This window comes from Nanorana parkeri, unplaced genomic scaffold (genome assembly GCF_000935625.1).
Source record: "Nanorana parkeri isolate BGI_ZX_2015 unplaced genomic scaffold, ASM93562v1 scaffold164, whole genome shotgun sequence".
In the NCBI taxonomy this organism is placed as follows: domain Eukaryota; kingdom Metazoa; phylum Chordata; class Amphibia; order Anura; family Dicroglossidae; genus Nanorana; species Nanorana parkeri.
The window spans coordinates 616,664-629,521 of NW_017306432.1; the positions used below are offsets into that span (position 1 = coordinate 616,664).

General features: G+C 41.1%; 1 protein-coding gene across 1 annotated transcript in view; it reads left to right on the forward strand.

Moving 5' to 3' along the window:
- LOC108785476 (protein Wnt-7a) overlaps positions 1 to 12,858 on the forward strand; it is a 54,835-nt gene that overhangs the window by 11,377 nt on the left and 30,600 nt on the right. Inside the window, exon 2 of the mRNA XM_018554558.1 lies at positions 6,984 to 7,210. Within this exon, the coding sequence (XP_018410060.1) occupies positions 6,984 to 7,210 (227 nt within the window). The remainder of the gene's footprint in view (positions 1 to 6,983; positions 7,211 to 12,858) is intronic.

Below are 12,858 nucleotides of genomic sequence, written 5' to 3' on the forward strand. Positions count from 1 at the left end.
AACTACGTGCTAATAACATCTGTGGTAGCCTTTAAACCCAGGAACTCCAGTATTGCAAGGGAAGTGTGACAATTTAGCCCCAATTAAAAATTGGCTTATCTTTTTTTTTTGATTTTGGGTGCAAACTACAGAACCCACATGAACCCATGAAAGCAAGAAGAAAATACAAACTCAAGGCAGATAGTGTCCATGGCAGGCATTGTGTCCATGATCCCAGCACTACAAGGCAAGAGTGTTTTAATTCCACCAGTTTTCCCCAACCAGTTATTAAAATGGAAATAAAACTGTTGTTATGGTCCATATTATCCAAAATATTTATCATGTACATCCTACAGTGTGTACAAACATGATGCAGTTACTGTCCCAGCCTGGACCCAGGATCTAGAGCCACAAACCAGCGGTGCCATATACAACTAGTAATATCCTTTCCCTTCCACACTTGAGAATCAGTGTGACAGCTTGAGTACCTTTCACCGCTTCCACTGTAGCCCTCTGTGTTATTGTACACTTGTACTGAGCGCTTTTTAATTTATGAGTCAGGAAGTAATGTCACGATTTGGCACAAGGCACTGGTTTTTTATCTGTGTTATAATTATAGCAAGAAAAAAAAATCACAAAAACACCACACACACAAACTGATAGGGAAAAGGCGAGGTTGAGATGTCCATGAAATTTACACAGTCTTTCCTCCCAGCGTCATTTGTGATTACAAGAGCTACTTTCAGAGAAGGAGAAGATATTTAATAACAAACGTAAGCACTCACAAAACACGCACAGGGCGTTTGAAAAAGACATTCGCCACACATTTCTGGTGAGCTCTATAGTCGAAAGACTGGCACCAAATTCATGAAAACCCTGCAACATTTTTTATTAGCACAGACTTGTGTGACTAATCCAAGTAGTTCTTATTTGTGACACTTTTTGGCTTCATTCACACTTGTACTTTTGCATTTAGATTATCTAAACGCACTAGAAGTTATCTAGGAAGTATAAAAAAAGTATACAGCATGTTTCTAAGATCACTTTTTCCTGCGTTTAGAAGTTCCTGCTTTAAAGTGACACTAAACTCAGGCCGTAAACCTTAAAAATACATTCAAGTACCTTAACTATTAACAAAAATGTATCTAATTTGTGTATCACTCGGGTGTAGATCCTCAAATCATCTCTGAATTGGTGGCTTCCTTTGTTCCCCACGGCCCCTGTGTGTTGTAAAGTAGCCACCGCTCCAAGTTTGCTCCTATGATGGACTACAATATCAAAACAAATTAGTCAACTAAACATAAGATTGTAGTCCATCATGGGGGTGATCTTGGAGTGGTGGCTACTTTACAACACACACAGGAACCATGAGGCCTTACTGTATGGGGCTAATGTTGTAATAAATTCAAAAAGAATTACCCTCATATTGGTGATAAGGAAAATGGAGGTAAATAAGGCCTTTTCCATGTTAGAGTAAATTGTTGATTGTGCTACAAATGTAATTTTTGTGTTGCATCTTTAAGGCTATTCTGCAACAAAATGTTGTTTTTAAAGTGGAAATGCAACCTTCCATCCTTCACAGCCAAGGAGGGTGTCATCTTAGCTTTGGACAGTAGTTGCCTTGATGCTGCTGTGTGATCAGCCAATTGAGGGCTTGAAAGTTCGGCTAAAGAAGAACTCTGGGCAAAGCTTTAATTAACCCTTGCAGAGGGGCTTCCCCCACATTGCATGGGTTAACTGCTCGTTTTTATGGGTAGCCCCACTGCAAGTGTTAAAGAAGAACTACAGGAAATATTATTATTAAACCTTGCAGTGGGTGCAAAGTGCTCATTTTTGTCTAGGTTCGAAAATAATAAAGTTCTACTTACCCGATGCTCCAAGCCGGCCAGCTGTGAGAGCATTCCCTCCTGCCTCTCTCCTTATCCGCTGCAGCATTGGAATCTTTCTCAGCGTCCTCAAGTCTATACGCAGTGTATAGAACATGATGATGTAGGAACCTTAGACAACTGCAGAGGAGGGGCTGGCTCTGAGCTTTTGGTGTGTATAACTTTTTTTAACCTAGACAAAAATGAGCAGTTAACCCTTGCCGTGCGTTAGTAGCCCCACTGCCCCACTGCAACATGTCTAAATAGCTTCCATGCTTGTAAAGCTCAGTCACTTTGCAGGAGCGATGCTTGTGACAGTTCTGTTAGAGTTCTGACAAATTCCTATACACCTTACTGACACGTAATGTTTATGAATCTGTTGTAAGATCCGCCATGTATCGCATTACCACAGGACAGATTTCTAAAGAGCGTCTATGACACTCTTTATGAACTCCAGGGGCTGTGTCTTCTGGACGGGAACGTTATACCGATCTTGATGCGCACCTGAACTTGTCATTGTTTAGTCTCTCAAAGCAGGAGACAAAAGGTTAACCAAGCAATACATAAAACAGGGAGGAACGTGAAGAGATGAAAAGAAATCCCAACTTGTTATTACAACCTGGACATCCAATTCTGCAGGTTTCATTAACAAGGCTTTAAATAAAAATAAAAACATTTAGCAATCTATTAATGCTATTTGCTTTTAGATATATATTATTTAGCCCAAACTGTAAAGGGTTACTTTACTGTATGGAGCTAGGATACTGTACTTATTCTTCATTCGCTCCTGTGATACTGAAATTTCAGTATGTGTTTGACTTGCTAAAACTTACCCTTAGCCCACCTAGGTACCTCCCCCTGGGCTCTCTCTTCTTCTAATATAACTCCATTTTGGTAGTTCCCCAGGGCTCTCTTCCTCTAATATAACTCCACCTTGGTAGTTCCCCCAGGGCTCCCTCTTCCTCTAATATAAGCCCACCTAGTTAACTCAACCTGTGCTATCTCTTTCTTTTGCATGAGTCCACCTAGGTACCCCCCAATGATCTCTCTATACCTCTCATTTAAGCCCACATATAGTAGGTACCTCCCCCCAAGTGCTCTCTTTGTCTATGTAAGCCTACCTAGATACCTTCCCGAAAGCCCTCCCTTCCTCTCATGCAAGCTCACCTAGATACCTCTCCCTGAACTCTCTCTTCTTCACATGTTACTTGCCCCAGTGCTCATTCTTTTTCTCATATAAGTCCACCTAGGAACCTCCCCCTCCCTAAGCTCTCTCTTCCTCTAATATAAACCCAGCTAGGTACCTTGCCCTGAGCTCTCTTTAAAAAATATAATCCCACCTAGGTACCAACCCCTAAACTAGGTACATTCCCCTGAGCTCTTCTTTTTTCTCATGTAAGGCCACCTAGGTACTTTTCCATGAACGCTCCTTTCCTCTCATGTAAGCCCACCTAGGTACCTGTCCCTGGCCTCTCTCTTCCTCTAATATAAGGCCACCGAGGTGCCTCCTTGTGCACCTTTTTTCCACTAATATAAGGCCACCTAGGCAGTGGGGAAGCAAGACATTCTGTCACCCGGGGAAAAGGCTCAGAGTTGCTCCCCTCCCCAATGGAGAAGTTCTCCATCCACACACCCAGTGGTGCTCCCTCCTAAAACGGCACTCAGGGCACATGCCCCCTAGCCCCCCCCTAGCTTTGGTCCTGCACCTAGGTACCTCTCCCTGGGCTCTCTCTTCCTCTAATATAAGCCTACCTAGGTAGTTCCTCCGGGCTCTCTCTTCCTCTAATATAAGCCCACCTAGGTAGTTACTCTGTGCTCTCTCTTCCTCTAATATAAGCCCACCTAGGTAGTCCCCTCTGGGCTCTCTCTTCCTCTGATATAAGTCCATCTAGGTAGTCCCCCCTTCCTTCCTTCAGAATACAGGGTAGGCACGGGAGCGCATGGCGGAGACAGAGGTAAGTTTTAACCCTTTTTAAACTTGTTTTTATGTTTTTGCATATATCTACTGCTTGCTAGCAGTAGATATATGCAGAAACATACAAGGCTTTAATTATCTTTTAAGGGTTTTACCTTTACCTTGAGTGACAAAACACCTAGGTGCAAACGGGGACCAATAAGTCACGTCGCTTTGTCCCTGTGTCCCAATTGTGCTCCTGCATTATCAACTTCTCATATGGACTTCCAATGTAGAATACAATTGTCCATTTCAAAACAAATTATGTAGACATGGTTCACTGATGTCACCATCAGCAAACGGATCCCCCCTTCCCCAAGTAATGCGATACAGCCAGTGCATGATCAGTGGCTGAAGAGGATATAGGGGTATAGCAGCTATGGGGTGCAATAAAGGATAAAAAAAGTGAAAGGAAGTATTTTTTGTTTATGATGCACAGTGATTATCATACAGTATATCTGTTTGCTTGGAGTTTCAATTTTCCAGTCAGATTTACTTGTATGTGGCTGACTTACGGGCTACTTTTTTGCCCATGTTTCATGTTACACTTATATTCAGAGTGTAACGTGGTCACATTGCATTGTGTTGCATCAGCATTATGGAGCAACTGCCAGGAGTACCAGCTAATGCAGATGGGTTATCTCATGGAAACACATTTACACTTAAGGTGGCCATCCATCATGGATGGAGGAATTTTTTATTCTGCCAGCTTTTGTATTCTGATAGCAGGCACCAGCAGCTGTCAGAATACCCAAACAGTGACTAAAGCTGATTGGCTGCTGGCACTGTTAGACCAACAATTTTCAACCTGGCTCCTTCAATTTTCTTTCACAACATTTTTATTAATGCAACAAACGAACAATAAACATAGGCAGGCATGTAAGGTCAATTAGCTGACACAGCAGCTGCAATGCAATCGAAAAAACATATGTGTACATTGACTACTAGCATTTGAGCAGGTCAATGGCAGCGCAGTGGTTAGCACTTCAGCCTTGCAGCACTGGGGGTCCCTGGTTTGAGTCCCTGTTAGGTCACTATCTGCAATGGGTTCTCTCTGAGTATGCATCATGGCTTTCTCCCAGTACTACAGATTCCTCACACACTCCAGAGACATGCTGAAAGTTTAATTGGCTCTTGTCTAAATTGTCCCTAGTGTGTATTTATGTATGCATGTGAGATAGATTGTATGCTCTATAAGGGCAGGGACTGATGTGAATGTGCGTTGTGTATATTGTCAGCGCTATATAAATACCTGTAATAAATAAGGGTTCCTTTGATTTTCAATCAAAGTTTGCTGAGTCAGGAATCAACCAAACTTCTAACAGTGTATGGCCAGCATTAGACTGGTAGTTTACATACTTAAAGTATACGTAAAGCCCACTTTTTTTTTATAAAAAAAGGATTGAACCCCCTGTAGACTCACAGGTAGTGACAACTTTCTAGTCAAAGTCTTAAGCTAGCCATTCACGGAGCAAATTTTGGCTTGTCGACCCTGTTGGTACCACCCAACTTGCCAAAAGTAATTTTAAAAATTGAGTGACATAGTTGGAAAATTATCATCCATACAGTGACTGCATGTCATCAGATGCAGTTACCGTGCGAATATTCAGGTAGCAGCGATTGCTATGGCTGTTTGAATAACGAGCAGTAGAGATTCCCCCATCCACACTGCTTAGTTTAGATAGAGGAATCTATTGATTTTCTCTAGTTTAGCACACTGACTGAACAAGAAAATTCTAAAGGTGTACAGTAAGCTAGTCAGCTTACTGGAACATTTGTCTCCACTGGAAGATTTCCCCTCATTTCTTGCTCTCATGACATGGTACAAGTTTACATTTCCCCTCATTTTCTGTCTCAGTGATAATGGTCACCAGGATGAATAGAGGGGTGAATTTCCCCAGTGAGGACACAGCGAGCAAAAAAATCCAAAAATTTGAAAGAGGGTCTATTCCTTCTCTACTCTACCCCAAAAAAAGGTTTGTCTTAACATACACTTAATCACCTAAGAGAAGTCAATGAAAAATGTTTGCAATAGCATACAGAACACCTTGGGGATGAAAGAAAGGAATCTTTACTGTAAGAACCTTAAGAATGTGGAATAGTCTTCCTCTTCAAATGGTTCTAGAAAATTCAGTAGATTGTTTAAAAATTTGTTTGGATGTGTAAACTGCTATTACAATGATAAGTATTACAGTAATGAATGCTATCTGATTTCTGTTGGGGATCAGGAAGATATTTTTGTCTGGGTTAAAGTCTGTGGTGTGGTATACTGCTGGTTTCTCAGCAAATAAAATTCCATTCAACCATACTGGACCTTTAAAAAGAAGATACATTTGCTCATCTCGCCTGCAATGTGGTCGGGCTCACAGTTTAACAAGTGTACTTTTAAATGATTTAACCTCTGAAAGGGACTTTGTCATTTGAAGAGTATGGAGACTGTTCTTCCTCTGGCAATGCTAGTTGCCAGGCTGCCATGCTTTACATCACTGACATAAAACATGCATTCTATTATTGAGTGTCAGAAACCTATATGTCCTCACTTGTTTCAGATCAGTCACCCAGAAAGCAGGGAAATATGCAAGTATTACATTCAGGCAACTAGCATTTTCAGGAGAAGACCATCAATGACATTCCATGTAATTCTCTAATGACAATAGCCCTTTAAAGGGCAAGTCCATCCAGAACTGATATTTTACATTGAATTGATTATTGGCTTATTTTACCTTTGTTATCCACCATTCCTCCTACTGCCTTGGAATCCTCCTAGACTTCTTCTGCTGAGGAAGATTCCTCTTATTCAATCTATGTAATATGAAGAAAATTATTATTCCAAAAGTGAATATGAGATGAACTTGTAATGACCTCAGCATATATTGTAGTATCCCAAGGAACCAGATCTGACCACCTTGTCCTTAAGAGATAAAAGCAGCTGGTGAGATATTCAATTAACCAGCATATACCAATAACTGTATCAGTTGCACATAGGATGACCTTTTTTTGTCATGAATAAGAGCCAAACCAAATGTAATATGCACAAGGAGACGAATGTTATTTCTAATTAACAACATTGTTAGCCACTGACAATTCCTCTGACAGTTCTACGTTGTGGAAGGAACTGTGATTGACTTCTTAGGTCATGCAATGACTGGTACTAATGTTACTCTTTCTCCTGTCTCCTATAATAGAGGCTTCTCTTCCGTGGTGGCACTGGGGGCCAGTGTAATCTGCAGTAAGATTCCAGGCTTGGCACCCAGACAGAGGACTATCTGTCTCACCAGACCCGATGCTATCATCGTGATCGGAGAAGGAGCTCAGATGGGGATCAATGAGTGTCAGTTTCAGTTCAGACATGGACGCTGGAACTGTTCTGCCCTGGGAGAAAGGACGGTGTTTGGGAAAGAGCTGAAAGTGGGTATGTTACTAATGATTTGATACTGTACAGCTGACATCTCAGTCATTTTCTTACCTCTGAACAATAGCAAAGTTATCTGTACCAGCCAGCCATCTGCAAAACTGGGTCACGTACTGGGAAGTCACTCATCGTAGAATATCCAAGGATTCATTCATGAAAGTTTCTTTCTACTTAGTGTGGAAAATTCCATATTAAGAGGGATTTGATCTCAACCCATTTTTTGTCGGCAGTTTATTTATAATCCTAAAATATAAATGATGTGATATAAAAAGCTTGCAATAAATTCCACAAATACTATATGTATGAAAAAGTTTTTTATGGCTGTATAAAGCTTAGCGTAAACCTGTGCTTTGCGTATGATTGGAAAAAAAAAAAAAAACAGGTCTGCTTTATTTCTGCCCCCCTCCACTCTTTTTGCCTGTTGAAGCCCATGTTAGGCTTGTTGGAGATAACAAAGAGCCAAGGACTCTCGTTAACATGACAAACTTGAGCCTTGCAATAGGTCATCCATGGCTGCATCATCGGGGTAGGAAGGGGGAAGAGTCATATGTCTCACCAATAACAGAAGTACTGGGTTCACAGGGTGGTGGGGGAGTGCACTAAAAGTTAGTATAAGCAGTGGAGAGGAAGTCCAAAATTTTGAGTTGAAACCAGAACAGGAGTAGAGAGAAAATCTTCCAATAGGTTTACTATTCCTATGGCACCTGTCTTACAACCATCGCACGACTTTCGTTATGCGATGGTTGTAAGGTCATTAAAATCTCGTACGATCTGCACATCTTGGACAGGCAGATCGTACTTGCGATCATCGCAAGCCCTCCCCGCTGAGGGGAGGGCTTCCGATGATTGCAGTGCTGAGTGGGCAGTGTGCGCTTGGGCACACCGGCCCGTGCGGCATTCATCTTCCGACCACGCCACCAACCCGACAAAAATCGTACAATTTTCGACAGGTTTTCCAGCGTGCTTGCAAGACGAAAGTCGTACGACCTTACAGTAGAAGCGGTCGCACGCTGCCCATACACCTGCCGATTATCATACGATCGCGGGATTACCCGCGATTATCGTACGATAATCAGCAGGTGTATGGACACCTTTAGGGTATGTGTATATTAGGCCCCATTCACACCTAAAATATATTTCAGGTGTGATTAGAGATTCCTGTGTCAGGAACTTGCATTTTCCTGCAGCAGGAATCCCTAATCTGCCATTTACAAGTGCCAACTATCCTAAGACAAGAATTATCATAAGATTATTTAAGAGGGTGTGTTTAGGGGCGGAGTTAAGGCCAGGGCAGGGTAAGGGTTAGGTGGGGCAACTGGTGGCTTGTGACTCTTGAGGCTTGGCTAGTAGCTCAGGACTTGAAATTTTGAGCCCTGCATAAGATATACATAGGATCCCACTCCCTGTTGAATACTTATGTATTTTATATTATGTAAAGTGTGAGGAGAAGGAGGTGTAGGAATATGCAAAGCTGGGCAGGATCTCCAAAACTCCCAAAAAAGGTAGACAAGAAACAGAGCACAAAATTATGATAGGAGATCTCACTGGTTGGAATATGTAAGAAGCAAGGGCATACTCAGCCAACTGGGCTCCTCTTATCACTTTTGGATGGACTGGCCATTGAAAGTATTGAAAACCATTATTTTTTTTGAAGGGTATGTATTTTTTTTATTATTTTGCTACAGAATGTTATTTTCAACATCTTGTTGATGGGAAATAGTGTTTCGTCCAAACAAATCTCCTTACATGAACAATCAAACAGATAGAGGGGCCCGACAGAGACATCTTTCAAATTGTGTTCTTTAATGCGATATTCATCTGTATTAATTTACTGCAGATCTCTCATTATTTCCCATTCATCCTATTGTATTTTGATCTCTTTCTGTACTATAGAACCTGTCCGACCCATTCAATCTCCATGCATCAGGATGGCATATTTTAACTTTCTTTGTCCTGCAATTTTTCACGCATTTTTTGCGTGTTAATAAGTCTTTGAGTTTCCCAATTGACTCATCTCCATTGAATACCTCTAAAAAACCCTAACAGTGTCTTATTATCACCTACTTTTCATTCTGTGGCAGCTCTCATGGTTTTACAAAGGTTCAGTTAAGAATAATATCCATACATGTTAAAGACACCACAATACGATGTTGTTTAAGTGACTTTAGAGAATACAGTTAGTCTTGCTCTTTACTATGTTTTTACAACTGTGGGCTTTTTTGTTGGGGGGAACCCAAGTTTCTCCCACGGTCCATAAACCATGCTAGTTGGTTAATTAGTATCTGACTAGAATTAGCCTGAGTAAGTAAGTGTGTATGCATATGCTTACAAATTTGCCTAGTGTGTCAAAGCTAAATAACAAGTAAACTTATACCGAAAAAATATTGCTCCATCCAAAAAATATATATTTAGACATCCATTTAGCTAACCTGATATATTTACATTGGGCCAAATATTCTGCTCTATGCTATTCACTATGTTCCACTGGCACACTTAAAGGTACCTACAGACATTAGAGAACATACGCCAAGTTTGGCCATTCTTGGGAATGTTTATTTAATGTTTGTAGGCACCCCCACAACTGACATTAATGGTGTGAGGGTGCAAGCTTCCTCATTATCAGTAAGTGTCACATATTTGATTCGGCATTAGGCTGTAACTGCTCTTACAATAAAATGGCTGTTCTCCAAAACAATATTTTACCAGAGGTGGTGTTAAAACTGAAATCTTTAGTTGCAGTGTGCGATTCTGAATTGTGACCCTTGCTGGAGTAGTGTCAACATGGGATTTTCAAGGAAATGTTGTTATGATGAGAATCATTGAGGGATGGCACTCTCTCTCCACAGAAAACAAACATATTTAATTTGTTGTCTACTAGTCTGGGGCCTCTGAGGTCCTGGCTCATTCATATGCCCCAGGCTATGGTCTGACTGCAACCTATAGTATATATCCTGGGGCCCACTCTTACCTTCAAAGCCCCAACTATATATAATAAACTTTTATGTCTTGGACTTGCTGTGGCAACCCATTTGCTAAATTTGGGATGCCTACCCAAACCTGTCCTCTGGTTGTGTCAGTGACAGTAGGGCTGGCTGTAAAGACCAACCCCTACCGACGTTCCTTCTGAGGCACAAGATGAACATTGACTGAACAAAGATTCTTGAGTGTGAGAATTATCTAAAACTTGACATGCACATTAACGTTATGCTACCTCACCCCCGGGGGTTGAACGACACAAGTCACTTGATTCTCCATCTACGCTGAACAGCGTGGATAAAGGAATCTCCCCTGCAGGCTATTGTGCCCTGACAGCTGGCGTCCATGCCTGCCTGAATATCTGAACAGTTACTCCATCTGACAATTTTCCACCAGTTCCTTAGACAAAAGTAGATAGGTGGTGCGGGCAGGGCCACCCACAGATCAAATTTTAGCTGAAATCCAATCCGTGAATGGCCACATTGACTGACATAATTAACAACAGCAGATACGATAAGCCCTAAAAGTCATTCACTTAGGGTTTACATCACCCCTAACATAGTTGTGTTGTTCATTCACTTAGGGTTTACATCTACTTTCACATATTTGTGTTGTCAATGCTGTTTACACAGCATGTTTTAGATCGGTTTCATCATGCAGGCAGTTTTGCACATTTTTAGAAATTCTCTGAATCTTTTACGTTGTATTTCAGTTTATTTGTCTGTTGGCCATCTTCCTTGGAAAACGATGAAATATAACTTTTGTAGAATATCTCAGATTAAAGTGGAAGTGAAATATATTTTTTGTTTTTGCCCTAATCTGCAGGTATGCGCAGCATACTTGCACTTTAGGGCACACCTATCTTGCAAGTGTGCCCTTCTGCAGTGCTTTCGGATTGATCTTTAGTCCCCCGCACTGTCCCCCGCTGTTGCAATCTCTACTGCCAACACATCTGAGTTCTCGGAAGTCCTCTTCATGCCGTTGGATAGTCACTGACAATGTATCTCCTGCGCATGCACACAGGAATTACACACTCCTTGGCTCATTCACGGCATCTTAGAGAGTGTGCACACTGCATGGCACATTCAACGTAGAGTGTTCACGAACAATAAAAAAAATGCTGGGGGAGAGAGGGAATTTATGAGACTTTATGTGTTTTTTGCCAAAAATCCCTACCTCCCAGTGATTTTGTATACTATTTTTTGTGTTCACTTTACTTCTGGTTTAAGTATTTAAAGTATATTTGAACCAAAACTCAATTGATGTTAAAGCCTATCTAAACCAAGAAAGTAGCTTACCAGTCTCTAGATGTGGTGGTTGTGCTCTTTCTTTTTTCAGGATTTTTCCCTTTATTTTAACCCAGTGATCCCAAACTGTCTGTCCAGGGGTGACAATGCTCACTCACTATTGTAGGTATGTGGGTGCAGGTTGGTCACGCTAGGGCAGGAAGTGTGTTAAGAGTACAGAAACATATAAAGATATCCTGCCGGATATCCCAAGTTAAGATGGGTGCTTGAAATGACTGCGGACGGCGCCGCTTGCATCAAAGCACGAATATAACATCACCAGCACACCATAGTAAAGTGTCAGAAGAAACATCTGTTTATTGACGCATATTGTCACTGATCAAGCGCAGCGTTTTGGGGCTGCGCAAGTTCCCCTTCATCAGGCTCAAAAATGACATTGTAGAGTCTGTCATTGTTGAGAATATAATTTTTTAACCTACTGTAGGGGACCCTGTGCGACCCCCGAAATGTTGCGCTTGACGTGTGACAATATGTGTCATTAAACAGACGTTCCTTCTGACACTTTACTACAATGTGCTGGTGATGTTATATTCACGTTAAGAGTACAGAACACCCTATCTTCTAGGTGGCATAGGGGAAAGTGTTCTGTACTTCTAATTCCACACTTTCTGATAACATTTTTGAGAAAACACTGCAGAGTGACAAGAAGTTACCATTTCTCTGGATTTCTGGCAGAATCAAGAGGACATTTTTTTCAACAATCAAACAGATACAAAATACTTTCAGTGGTATATGTAAGATCCAAGTGAGCAAACAACATAAGTTTATTGTTAGGGTTTACATATGCTTTAAGACTTGCCCCCCAAACTTAACATCATTAAGTTTACAACCTTAACACCCATAATCTTGTGAATATTTTCTGCTTTAAGCCATTTATTTTACATAAAAGGAGTACAAGGAGTTGGGGGGAATGCCATGTATGCCTTTAGAAGTGAGAATTCCCAAGACTTTGACACCACCGTTTGTTCTGCTTCATTGCATCTTCTGAGAAGATGACACCTGGGCCTCTTTCCGTTAGCTTTGATGCTGTCTTCTCTAGGATGAAGTGCTTCATTTTCTTTCAGTTAAAGAAGCTAAACACTTCTTTTAAAAGAGTGTTTCTGTATTGCATAATGAGCGTCGGTCAATCAGTGAAATAGATTGAGATGGAGCACTGCGAGTTGTGCAAAGCTGTTGTCATTAAATTGCCCTCATTTTGAAATGCCATTCCACTTTCCCATCATCTCTTTTGAAATATATATGGAAGACTGGCTAACCATGGGTCACTAGAGACACAATGAGCTAAACTTGTCTCTGCTTTTTTTTTAAATCAAAAACTTTTATATGTTATCGACTTTGATCTATTAGTAAAAGTGTGCCCGTTCC